Consider the following 13,645-nt stretch of genomic DNA (forward strand, 5'->3'; position numbering starts at 1 on the left):
GAGATGCACACCATGACTTTAAAACAAAAAACAAAATAAAAACAATCCCTATCCTCGCTGCACTATATGGGAAGGTTTCAGGAGGGAGAGGGAATTATACATTTTGTCTTCCCTGCTTTCCAGAAAGCTGCCCATCCTAGCTATACAGTCATACGGTTACGGATGCACCGAAAGCCGGAAGTAGCGGAACAGGTTACCTTCGGGTTTCAGCAGAAGCACTAAATCACGCTTTGCGCATGCGCAGAAGCACCGAATGGCAACCTGCGCATGTGCAGACATGGCGCTGCAGGTTGCGAACGCTGTGGATTGCAAACGTGCCTCCCGCATGGATCACGTTCGCAACCCGAGCATCCACTGTACAGCAATTATTCAGGTATGTTTGGGGTTGATAGACATCCAGTGGGGAAATGTTCCTACATCATCATCATCATTTTTTATTTGTATGCTGCCTTTCCACAGTTAAAAAACAATGCTCATAGCATAACAAGATTCACATAATTACAAAAGTCATAAACAATCAATAAACCACATCAAAAAAATACACAACCAAATGGGAAACAATTTCCTCATAAATCAAAACCTAGAAACTAATAATACAGCATTAATGTCACAGTTTAAAATGACATAGGTAAAAAATAACAGCAATTTAAACAAACAAAAACAAAACAAAATGAAGCCCTCTCTGCCCAGCAGCAGCGGCGGCAGCAGCAGTCCTTTATAGAGCCCATCAGACCCCGCCCTGGGTGGCAGGACTTTCTAATATATAGACACCCAGTTTTGACCCCAGTCTTCCACAAGGCACCTTGGAGGCCTGAGCTTATTTCTAACTGTTTATCTATACATGATCATGTATAGTGATCATGTATCTCACAGCCTGTAAGACAAGGTGGCAGGGTAGGGTAGCACAGTTGTCACAACACTAGGGTGGCAGGATAGCTCTGGACAAGTACATTGCTCCAACAAGCTAGGAAGTCAATGATGGCTTTCCAGCCTCTGCCTCTCTGAGGCTCCAACTGGCCCCTGGGTGAACTAGCCTCTTAAAGGCTCAACCCACCAGGCTGAAGACAGATACATCTCGTCTCCTATCTGGTGTGTTCCCTGCACCATTGGGCTGGTGAGCTAGTGTGGAAAGCCTTTGGTTTCCCTGTGATGGATCTGGGTCTGGTTCTATAGGCCCTGGTACTCTGGGAACTGGTTCAGTGGATTCTTGCCTACCAGGCTGAGGTTCAGGGATCCCTTTGTTACCAGCATCAGATTCAGGATCAAGAATCTAATCTGTCTCCCCAGCTGTGGCCTCTGTCTGCAGCTATCCTGGCTGCTGCTGGACTTCAGGTTTGTGATATCATGCTACTCCATTCCTAATGTAGATCTTCACTCACCCTTTTCCCCCTAGCAGGAAGGGCACCATTTTGTGGTTCAGCTCCTTTTGTGGAGACATATGGGATTTTATTCATGAGTGACCATGGTATCTTGAGGTCACAACTAATCACAAGTTGTGTTCCTTTTTGCAACAGAAGTAAGCCTTTTGTTATTACTTGAAACAGAAGAAGCTTTGAGTTTTGTTTCCCCCAGTTCCTCAATTTGTTTCTGGTCTTAAATTTAGTTTTCACCATTTCTGCATCAGTTTGCAATTTTGTATATATGTATATATAAATCTACACGAGGAAGTCATACATGTGTCTACACATTTTCACTAACATATGCATGTTCATATATAGTTTTGCCACTTTCCCTAACAGAATGCATTCCCCCCCCCCATGCTTCTTTCTGCATGCATTGCTGTTGCTGTTTTAGAAAACTGAGTTGCAGAGTGCAAGTTTCTGGATGTATTGATAAAATGATTATTGTCATTTGCTGGATGGAGCAAGACAACAAAAATATCAAAACATTGGCTATGCTGGAGGGGTCTGATGGGAGTTGGAGCCCAGCAACATCTGACGGATACCACATTTACTACTTACCCTTAACCTGTGAAACCATGTACTGTTTCCATTTATCTGAATAACATGCATCTCAGCCATTGTCTGTATCTGGTGCTGCAGTCAGTACCTTGGCAGCCACAGTTGCGTTAACACAGGGCTACCAGCTCATCCCTCTGGGTCTCAAGAAGCAGTAAGAAGACTATAAAAATGACCCACTTTTGGGAGGCTATTTTAAGAAACCTTGGTGATTATTAGCCCTTGAGCCCACTTATTGAAATGGAAACTTGTTTTTATAATTAACACACACAAAAACGTCACCTAGACAAAATCCTGCCATGACAACACTGTATTTCCTGCACAATCAACAAAATATCACAAATGTTCAAGCCACAATAAAAATGGAGGAAATCACATAGGTTGTCTGCTGAGAGGCACAATTATTCACAGGCTTTTCTGCACCAGCAAAGACACCTAAATTCTTGCGGGCATAAGCACAACTTGCACTGAACGTTTTCTTCTGCAGACACACAAAGTTTATTAATAGCCACATACCAACATCCTGTTTCTTTGTCATGCCCAGAGAAAGACAAGAAAGGCTTGGCTTTTGCTCTTTGGTAACATAAGAGCAGATGTAGGGGACATTTTCCAGCCCTAGGACCACATTTGCTCATGGGCAAGTTTTGAGGGCCACATTCCAGTGGTGGGTCTGGCAAAGGTGGTTGTGGCCACCCATCCCACACCATAACCCAGGCATAGGCAAATTTGGCCCCCCAGATGTTTTGGGACTACAATTCCCATCATCCCTGACCACTGGTCCTGTTAGCTAGGGATGATGGGAGTTGTAGTCCCAAAGCATCTGGAGGGCCGAGTTTGCCTATGCCTGCCATAACCCATCCTCTGTCCAGGCAAGCAAGAAGTACTCTGATAGTTCAAGGACACATCCCAGCAAGGTAAAACCACCAGAGGAGAGAGCAGAGCTGGACCCTTGAGGGTTGTGCCCCGGGAAAGGTGCATGAGCTAAGCCCTTTGAAGATCCAGACAGAGGTTCCCCATCCCTTGTATTAGAAATACATGGCCCTATTTGTACCCAAGAATATCCTTGCTTGGGGAAGGATTCTAGCTCAGTAGGGAAGCACATGCTTGTGTCAAATGCAGGAAGTCTCAGGCTCAACTCCCAGTTTTAAAAATACCATCCAGGGTGTCAGGCGTCAAAGGATCCAACCCCCTACGGTAGGTTGCCAGGAACGGAGAAGACAAGGAAAGTTCTTACCAATGCTATTTGTTCAATATTCACTCAGAGAGGCTTAGAAATGCAGCCTCTTGGAGCAATGGTGTTGCTCCAAGCGAAACCCCACTCCCTCCGTCCCTCCCACTTTCTCATGAGTCATCACTACTGGTGCTGGAAAGGGCCTTTTGCCTTTGAGCTCTTTACTCTCCTACTTTCAAGGCCCACTGTGTTCTGGGAGGCAGGGTCTGGTCTTCTTTCCCCTCCTCTCCCATTATTTCCCAGCTTTCCCCTCCTCTGCCTCTGAGCTGTGACCTCCCTCAAACCCCCGTTGTAATTCTGAACTGTCTTCTTCTTCTCCTCTGGAAGGGTCAGGCTGGAGAGACGGTTGTGGCAATCACACAGGGTCCCCGGACATTTCACCGTCTATTGATCCCTGTGCCACCACTTTATTTCTCGCTGCCACCACCCAGGCCCCACCTGGGACAATACTGAGTCCAGTCAGGGTTAAATTGGAACATATTTGTTTATTTGTTGCAGTTTAACAAGCGTGTGGTTTCATAAACGGTATCGGTCAATTGCAATCATGGGGTGCCTATCCAGACCTATAACTTCTGTGACCTGCTCTCACTCACTAAACCACCTCTCAGATATTTACTTGTCTTCCTAGCCCCTAACTATTCCTGACTCAGCTTATTTCTCTACACTAACTCAACCTACCCACAGACTCTATTCCAATTCACTCCCACTCCACCCAACTCCCAATGAACTCCTCCCTTTGCCCCTCCCAGAGCTGGTTTTATAGTCCCACTGACTCCACCCCCTGGGTCCTGATTGGTTAACCTGTTTAACTATTTCACCTCCAGCACTCTCATATGTTAACATCACAACAGTCTCCACCATTCCTCCTCTGTCCAGTCCCTGACACAGGGTGGGGTTCAGCAAGAAATTGGAGTGGGGTCTCAATCTTTTTTATTATTATTATTAAATTTTTGAAATACATTCCACCAAAGTTTAACATCAAATTCTAACATCTACATCTTTTAGACTTCCCTCAGCTTGTCTGACAATTTTCCGTATTATTACTATTTCTCACATTTCTTAAATTTATATTGCACTTTAACACTCTTAATCTTATCATATCCTTTAAAACAATATTTCTACCAGTTATTTTCACAGAGCTTCTTGAAAATAAACAAACTTTAATTTCTCATCACATATATTTTTGATATATTCTGTAAATTTATTCTAGTCCTTGGAGAATCTCTGATCTTGTCGATTCCGAATTTTCCCCATTAATTTGTCCATTTCTGCATATTCCATCAGTTTCATTCTCCATTCTTCCCTCGTAGGCATTTCTTCCTGTTTCCATTTCTGGGCCACCGAAATTCTAGCTGCTGTTATTGCATACATAAATAACTTCTCATCCTTCTTCTTAATTTCATTCCTTAATATTCCTAATAGAAATGTTTCTGGTTTCTTAACAAAAGTATATGTCAACAGTTTCTTCAACTCATTATAAATCATTTCCAAGAAACATTTCATTTTTTTACATTCCCACCACATATGATAAAATGTTTTTTCCTTTTCCTGGCATTTCCAACACTTATTACTCACTTACTTATTACTCATCTTACCAGGTTTTACTAGTGTTACATACCATCTATATATCATTTTCATAACATTTTCTTTTGTTACAGTACATGCAGTAAATTTCATTCCTTCCTTCCACAATTTTATCCAATCATCAAATTGTATATTATAACCAAAATCGTTGGCCCATTGAATCATAACTGATTTAACTTCTTCATCCTTTGTTTGCCACTCAAGTAATAATTTATACATTTTAGATAAAAAATTTACATCATTATTCAAAATTTCTTCATGGAACCTAGACTTTTCTTCTTGAAAACCTCTTTCTAACAACTCTTTCTTAAACATCGCATTCAACTGAAAATAATGCAACCAATCATTCACATGTTCTTTAACTTCCTCATATGATTTCAATTTCCATTTGTTTCCTTCTTTAACTATCAAATTCTCATATGTAATCCATCTCCCTGTCATATTGATCTTCTTAACACTCATCACCTCCAATGGCGACAGCCAATATGGAGTTTTAAACCTTAATAGGTTTTTATACCTATTCCATACTTCAATGAGTGGACCTCTAAAGATGTGGTTTTCGAAACCTTTATGCACTCTTTTTTTTCATACCATAAATATGTGTGCCATCCGAATCTATTATCATAACCTTCTAAATCCAACAATTCTGTATTTTCTAACTTTATCCATTCTTTCACCCAGCAAAGACATGCTGCCTCATAATATAACTTTAAATCTGGCAGGGCGAAGCCTCCTCTATCTTTTGCATCTGTTAATATCGTAAAATTTATTCTTGGCTTCTTGCCCTGCCAGATGTATCTTGATATTATTCTTTGCCATTCTTTAAATATTGTCACTCCTTTAATTATTGGTATTGTTTGGAATAAAGAAGTGGGGTCTCAATCTATACTGGGAGCAAGTTCAGAGGCCCACATGCTTATATTTCCTTTTAAAAAAAAAAAGTTTGCTTATGCACACTTCTGCATACTCTCCAACCATCCCTGTTTTAATGGGGCATTCCTGGAATTACAGAAGCCATCCCAGCTTATGAATTCATTCTGGACTGTTACTGGGATGAACTGGTCCTTTTAGCTGGCACTGGTACTTGCAGTGGTGCTATGCTCCTGCCATAGGAGTTGTCAGGCTTCAGGGAATCAGCTTCCTCCCTGCTTTGGCAGAGATAAGCAGAACAAAGGAAACGGAGGCTTTTTACCGGTTAGAAACTTTAATGATCCCAGATTCAGGTAGGTAGCCGTGTTGATCTGACGCAGTCGAGATAAATAAAAAAATTGTCCAGTAGCACCTTAGAGACCAACTAAGTATGTTCTGGGTATAAACTTTCTTGTGCAAGCACATTTCTTTAGATACATTTCTTCAGATTTTTTTGTGTATCTGAAGAAGTGTGCATGCACACGAAAGCTTATACCCAGAATATACAGTGGTACCTCGGGTTACATACGCTTCAGGTTACATATGCTTCAGGTTACAGACTCTGCTAACCCAGAAATATTACCTCAGGTTAAGAACTTTGCTTCAGGATGAGAACAGAAATTGTGCAGTGGTTGCTCAGCGGCAGCGGGAGGCCCCATTAGCTAAAGTGGTGCTTCAGGTGAAGAACAGACCTCCAGAACGAATTGAGTTCTTAACCCGAGGTACCACTGTACTTAGTTGGTCTCTAAGGTGCTACTGGACTATTTTTTTATTTTTTTATTTTTTATTTAATGATCACAGTGAGAGAACAAGTAATCCATTCCTAGGAATGAAGGTGCTCCCAAATAAGGGTTCCACCCACTTCCTCCCTAGTCACCCACATCACTACTGCATCTTGTAACTACAGTGGTGCCCCGCAAGATGGAAAACTCGCTAGACGAAAGAGTTTTCCGTTTTGGAGGTGCTTCGCAAAACGAATTTCCTATGGGCTTGCTTCGCAAGACGACAATGTCTTGTGAGTTCCTGCTGGTTTTTTTTTCCCTCCCCCTCCCTTTTTCTAAGCTGCTAAGCCGCTTATCAGCTGATCCGATCAGCAGATAAGCCGCTAAAAGCCGCTAATAGCGCTAATAGCGCTAATCCGTCAATGGGCTTGCTTCACAAGATGAAAAAACCGCTAGACGAAGAGAATCACAGAACGGATTCTTTTCGTCTTGCGAGGCACCACTGTACTGTGCTTTCTGTTCTGCCACCTTATCAGCTCTTCTTGACCTTGGGCTGAGCGGATGAATGCTTTCCAGAGACAGTGAATTTGTTAACACTCCCCCAGTGCTTCTTCTCCTAACTCATGGGTTGGCAAACAAAGGCCCAGGGGCCGGATCCAGCCCAATCGCCTTCTAAATCAGGCCCACGGACAGTCCGGGAATCAGTGTATTTTTACATGAGTAGAATGTGTGCTTTTATTTAAAATACATCTCTGCGTTATTTGTGGGGCATAGGAATTTGTTCATTCCCCCCCCCAAAAAAAAACATAGTCTGCCCCCCCCACAAGGTCCGAGGGACAGTGGACTGGCCCCCTGCTGAAAAAGTTTGCTGACCCCTGCTAACTGTTCCCCATCCAGTATTTCCCAGCTTCTGCCTTCTGAACTATGTTCCTCTACAAACCACTGGTCCCAATCTATACTGTCCTCCTGCTTCTGGGAAGCTAAGATTTGGGATCCTGATCAGGAGGAGGGGGAGGGGGAGGCTCCCACCATTTCTCCTCAGAGCAGCCCTCCTCAGCATGCTTCCTGACAGGAGCCACCTCCTAGGGGCTGAGGGGGTCTCTGGCCCCCCAATCAAATATTTGAGGGGGCTGGAGCCTCCCAGTGTTGAAGGGCATTACCATTCAAATGGTCTGTTTGTGCCATGTCATTGATTATGTGGGACGTGGCTTACCTGCCCCCCCCCCAATATTTTATTCAAGTTGGCACCTCTGCCTATCGCACTAGCAGCTGACTCACGTAGCACCCATCTTTTGGTGCCTCACTCTGTTGTTGTTGTTGTTTAGTCGTTTAGTCATGTCCGACTCTTCGTGACCCCATGGACCAGAGCACTCCAGGCACTCCTGTCTTCCACTGCCTCCCACAGTTTAGTCAAACTCATGCTGGTAGCTTCGACAACACTGTCCAACAATCTCATCCTCTGTCGTCCCCTTCTCCTTGTGCCCTCCATCTTTCCCAACATCAGGGTCTTTTCCAGGGAGTCTTCTCTTCTCATGTGGTGGCCAAAGTATTGGAGCCTCAACTTCATGATCTGTACTTCCAGTGAGCACTCACGGCTGACCTCCTTCAGAATGGATACGTTTGATCTTCTTGCAGTCCATGGGACTCTCAAAAGTCTCTGCCAGCACCATAATTCAAAAGCATCAATTCTTCAGCAATCGGCCTTCTTTATGGTCCAGCTCTCACTTCCATACATCACTACTGGGAAAAGCATACAGTGGTGCCTCGCAAAACAAAAAGAATCCATTCTGTGATTCTCTTCGTCTAGCTGTTTTTTCATCTTGCGAAGCAAGCCCATTGAAGGATTAGCGGATTAGCGCTATTAGCGGCTTTTAGCAGCTTATCTGCTGATCGGATCAGCTGATAAGCGGCTTAGCGGCTTAGAAAAAGGGGGGAAAGGGGGAAAAAACCAGCAGGAACTCACAAGACATTGTCGTCTTGCGAAGCAAGCCCATAGGAAATTCGTTTTGCGAAGCACCTCCAAAACGGAAAACTCTTTCGTCTAGCGAGTTTTCCGTCTTGCGAGGCATTCATCTTGCGGGGCACCACTGTAGCTTTAACTATACGGACCTTTGTTGGCAAGGTGATGCCTCTGCTTTTTAAGATGCTGTCTAGGTTTGCCATCGCTTTTCTCCCAAGAAGCAGGCGTCTTTTAATTTCGTGGCTGCTGTCACCATCTGCAGTGAACATGGAGCCCAAGAAGGTAAAAATCTCTCACTGCCTCCATTTCTTCCCCTTCTATTTGCCAGGAGGTGATGGGCCCAGTGGCCATGATCTTCGTTTTTTTTGATGTTGAGCTTCAGACCAAATTTGTGCTCTCTTTTTTTCCCTGTTTTCATCAGCGGAATGTTGGAGGATATGCTTCTGGGGGGGGGGAAGTGTTGAATGTAGCTTTGGCTCTTAGATCCTGGCGAGGATCCAGTCATTGTCTCAATGGCTATGGTGTCGCTGAAATATTTACAAACTTACAAACTGTTCAGCAATTAAACAAACAGCTTCAGATGAAAGCTGATAGTGAGCACTGAGGACAGAAAAGTTTCACAGAGGGAAGGACAGCGGTCAGAGATAGCAAACAGTGGGACAGAGAATTATCATCAGGAAAAGGAAAAAGTAAACTGTTTGCTAAGTAGTGGTGTTGTGAGAGAATGGCGAGTCTAGTAGGAATAAAGGAAATGGCTCTGCTCCAGTCTGAAAAGTTCTCCGTCCCTCCCCATGACTCTTCTTTTGGCCCATGTGCTCATCCCTAGATGTCAACTGTGTTTCCACCTTATCTCCACGTTTCTAGCAGGAAGGAAGGAAACAAAAACCAAGTCAAGTTATGGACTTGAAGAGCTGTTTGAAATTCAGCAGGGATGATCATGAGGCGCCCTCTACTGGCTCTCTTAGGTACATTCACTGCAAGAGGAGTAACACCAGTGCTGTCCATCAGATCTCAGGCTTATGTACACTATCTCAAAAATTGCCTTGCAGGCTGCCTGTTCCTGCATTTTGGGGGGAATGAACCATATGACTTTTCAACCAGAACAAAAACCTACTTTTTTTCCAAATGGGCAGTAATGCGAAAAGGTTTGCTAAAATTATTACATGCCACTGTGCGATGTAATGTGTGTTTGCCATATTGCCGTTTTGGGGTTATCCCATTTTCCCCCATCTCTTCCACACGATGGAAGAGTATTCAAGCAGTACGCACTTTGAACCAATTTTTTATTTGGCAAATGACAGGAGGGTGCTTCCAGGCGGAGCTAAATACAGTGGTACCTCGGGTCACATATGCTTCAGGTTACATACGCTTCAGGTTACAGACTCCGCTAACCCAGAAATAGTGCTTCAGGTTAAGTACTTTGCTTCTGGATAAGAACAGAAATCGGACTCCAGCGGTGCGGCAGCAGCGGGAGGCCCCATTAGCTAAAGTGGTGCTTCAGGTTAAGAACAGTTTCAGGTTAAGAATGGACCTCTGGAACGAATTAAGTACTTAACATGAGGTACCACTGTACTGCAAAGAAATTGTTGAGGTATCACAAATGGGTCATTGTGGGATTTTAAAACTTATTGGATTTTGTCTTGAAATGGCAAATCCAGTTTAAGTGGGGAGATACCAGATGACCAGCCATCTTTCAGTCTTTCCTTTAACTTGTTCGCTGCAACACTTCCTGGGAACCTGTGGCCTGCTGGATGATGTTGGACTACAACTCCCATCATCCCTTCTCAATAGCAATGATGGTTGGAATTGAAGTGGAGGGCCAGAGGTCTGGCTTTTGCTTGGATTTCATTTATGTAAGAATAGTGCATCCTTCCTGCCTGCAGTGCTAATTAGGACACAATTACCTCTTCATAGAGCTTTCATCCCAATTTGTTTGTGAGGAGATACATGACGTCACTTCAAGCAATTGTTTTCCCATCACTTTCCTTACAGTGAAAGGTCAGATTTTCTGAAAGTGGGTTTCTTGTGCAAGACAGCAAAATCCCCTTTGATTGTGCAACCTGAGTTTGCTAGTCTCAGACTGATTCCTACCTGCAAAATAGTGATAGACTGGCTCACAGAGTAGATTTTAGCCCTTCCTGGACCCAGGACCCCAGGAATTACAAGGAACTCGGGCATCATGCAAACTAACCCCCCAAACTCACAATAGTATTATAGGAATTGTAGTTTAGTGGGGCCTCGATAATTCTATTGGTCACTAGCCTCACCCCCACCCCTAAGAACTACAGTTCCTAGAGTTCCCTGGGAAGAATGAATGCCTGTTGTGGTTGAAATATCAGGGAGAATTCGATACAATGCAAATTCTCCCCAGGTCTGAAAGACCCACATAGATTTTCAAGAGCCCTCCATCGGTCAGGGAATTAAAGAGAGCCTGAGGCCAAGTCAGGTGGATCAGTAAGCCTGATCTTTATTGTGATACTGTTGCAACAGGGTCTCCCTTCTAAGTAGCCAAAGAGCCAGAGAATCCCAAGCAATGGCAGGTTACAATTTTTATACCTTTTGGTTACAGTGTCATCTTTCCGGTACCCACCTTCCCTTAGTGTCAGAACTACATCATGTACACATCAGAAGAGGTTGGATCAGGGTTGGACTAGATGACCCTTGGGGTCCCTTCCAATGCCACGATTTTATGATTCTATGACAACAGAAGACCGGTTACTTATTGGAATGTGTGTTATAATGAGTGTGGGAGATTAGGAATAGCTTTGCATTGACATATTTAGAGAGATTAGACTTCCATTATAAACTGTGCTTGTACTGGGCCTGGGGCCAGTATACCTGAAGGAGCATCTCCACCTCCATCACTCGGCCTGGACACTGAAGTCCTCCTTCAAGGGCCTTCTGCTGGTTCCCTCACTGCAAGAAGCGAAATTACAGGGAACCCGGCAGAGGGCAAGGAAATAAAGAACTATACAACTTTTAGAAGACATCTGAAGGCAGCCCTGTATTGGGAGGTTTTTAAGGTTTGGTGCTTTGTTATGTTTTATATATTCTGTAAGCCGCCCAGTGTGGCTGGGGAAACCCAGCCAGATGGGTAGGGTATAAATAATAATTATAATACAGTGGTACGTCAGATTACATATCCTTCAGGTTACATGCGCTTCAGGTTACAGACTCCGCTAACCCAGAAATAGTGCTTCAGGTTAAGAACAGTTTCAGGTTAAGAACAGACCTCCGGAACCAATTAATTACTTAACCCGAGGTACCACTGTAATAATAATAACAACTATTATTTCCTCCAGGTGCTGGGAAAGGAAAATACAGTAACAATGATATTATCGGTGAAACAATATGTTGATTTCAAGATACAGACAGGATACATTTAAGCGTATTGATACATCCAAGTCTATCGATACATTGATACAGTGTTATTCGTCTTCCTTGGGGACATTTGTGCAGAGAGGTGGAAATAAAACTTTTATTTTGATGAAAGCAGAAGCTGGAGTGCTGTTTTCCTTTATTTGAGAACTTTGATAAGAGGTTTGCGCTGGTAATTGGAGTCCCGCTGTTTTACGGGGCACCCTGCTGCTTGATTGACAGGGCTCTCTGTCTCTTCGTTTCAACGTTCCATTTCCAGCACCCAGCGGGCTCCGTATGTGGAAATAAGCGTGTTTTGCAGACTCAGCTTCTCCGACCTTTATCATAAAGAATATCGTTTACCCTTTCGTGGGGTGTTGCGCACGTGTTGGGGCCGGGCTGCTTTATTTAAGTGTAATCCTAGTGTGAGGCAGAGGTGTGGTTTGTAATTTCTTATGACTTGGAGATATACCTTTAAGAGATTCGCTACACTTTGAAGGAAAATCCTCTGAGAGGTGTATAGAGGCGGGCGGAGAAGAAGACTGCTGGTGGGGAGTTGCGCTTGACGCAGAGAACATCTACCGCGCCTTTCAGAATAAATGCTCCCTTATTTTCGTTGAACCGATATGTTCTTTGGGTAATGAACCACGCCGCTGAAGTGTGCCCATCCGGTCAAAGAGACCAAGGAGAGTTGCATTTGAGAAATGAGCATAGCTGTCAACTTTTCCCTTTTCTTGCGAGGAATCCTATTCGGAATAAGGGAATTTCCCTTTAAAAAAGGGAAACGTTGACAGCTATGGAAATGAGCCAGTCTCTGTGTTGCGCTTTGCTCACTGCCTGTCAGCAGGAAATCAGTTCCTTCCCTAACCGCTGGCGAACCCTTCCTAACTCCTCCTGTAAAGGGGTGGACAGAAGCAGGAAATGTATCAGAGAAAGGAAAGTAAAACTGGAGTCCTTGAACTATCGCAGTCGGATATCTGCAAGCAGAAATGGCTCGGGATTTCAGCAAGTATCTCCCTTGGTCTACCTGCCAGCTTGACCTGTTTGTGGTGCTGTTAAGCTGTGGGTGGGAAGACTGCCTCCTGGGGGGACTGCATCATACCTTTCTGGGACAGCAGCGGTCAAGAGAGAGCTTGATCGCTGGGGCCTCTTGTCCTGACAGCCAATCCAGGCCAGCTTGGCGAATGAGGAACTTGTCCAACAAAACTGGAGAGGCTCCAAAGAAGAGAGAAAGCCCAGAGTGATCCAGAAGAGGCAGCCAGAGGGAGAAAGCGAAGATGAGCACCAGACGCAACAATGTGAAGTTCATGGGGATGGTTCTGAGCAATGGTGTGCCACCAGGAAGACAAACACACCCCTACCATTTGCTATCGCTGCATCCACTTGTCTATCCAGGCTGGACCCAGCTTCAGATCCTTGCTGGACAGGACTCAAGAGCTGCAAGGTGAGCAGGCATCAAAGACTCTCCGGAAAAGGATAAACAAGGCAGGCTCCCTGACCTCCCCCATCTCGCAGATTCTCCTCCCTTCTCTAGGAGAAACTGGACAATATGCTGTGGCAACCAGAACAGTGCAACGGATGCCAAGAAGGGGGACTTTGCTTTTTGGAGGTAAGAGGGAGTTTACTGTGGGCTTGGTTCTTGAGCGCTTTTCGCAGGGTCCGTCGTCCTTCTCAAAATGCCAGCCTGTACCTTTTCTTTCTCTCATCTGCATTTCCGACAACTGCAGAAATAAGGGACAGTTGTGCATTGTACACCTGCAGCCACCGTGGAAGCCCTTTTAGGAAGATAGGGAGCCTCCTTATGACTATGCCAGACAGTTGGTTCCTCCAGCTCAGGACTAAGTACAGTGGTACCTCGGGTTAAGAACTTAATTTGTTCTGGAGGTCCGTTCTTAAACCGAAACTGTTCTTAACCTGAAGCACC

At 44.3% G+C, this 13,645-nt stretch overlaps 2 protein-coding genes across 5 annotated transcripts in view; both read left to right on the forward strand.

The window, feature by feature from the left end:
- Positions 1-13,645, forward strand: part of LOC308580708 (vomeronasal type-2 receptor 26-like) — a gene marked incomplete at its 5' end in the record, with an annotated part of 196,714 nt that overhangs the window by 87,505 nt on the left and 95,564 nt on the right. The gene's annotated exons all lie outside the window — the stretch shown is intronic.
- Positions 12,397-13,645, forward strand: part of LOC308581066 (uncharacterized protein) — a 123,245-nt gene continuing 121,996 nt past the window's right edge. The window contains exon 1 of one of the 4 annotated variants that reach the window (XM_081183521.1): positions 12,397-13,330. In XM_081183521.1, coding sequence (XP_081039647.1) covers positions 13,048-13,330 — 283 coding nt within the window. In that variant the 5' untranslated portion in view covers positions 12,397-13,047. The remainder of the gene's footprint in view (positions 13,331-13,645) is intronic. The other 3 variants (XM_081183522.1, XM_081183519.1, XM_081183520.1) reach the window with 3 other exon arrangements.

The sequence above is a fragment of the Podarcis bocagei genome, assembly GCF_964188305.1.
Source record: "Podarcis bocagei genome assembly, chromosome: 2".
NCBI classification, from domain to species: Eukaryota; Metazoa; Chordata; class Lepidosauria; order Squamata; family Lacertidae; genus Podarcis; species Podarcis bocagei.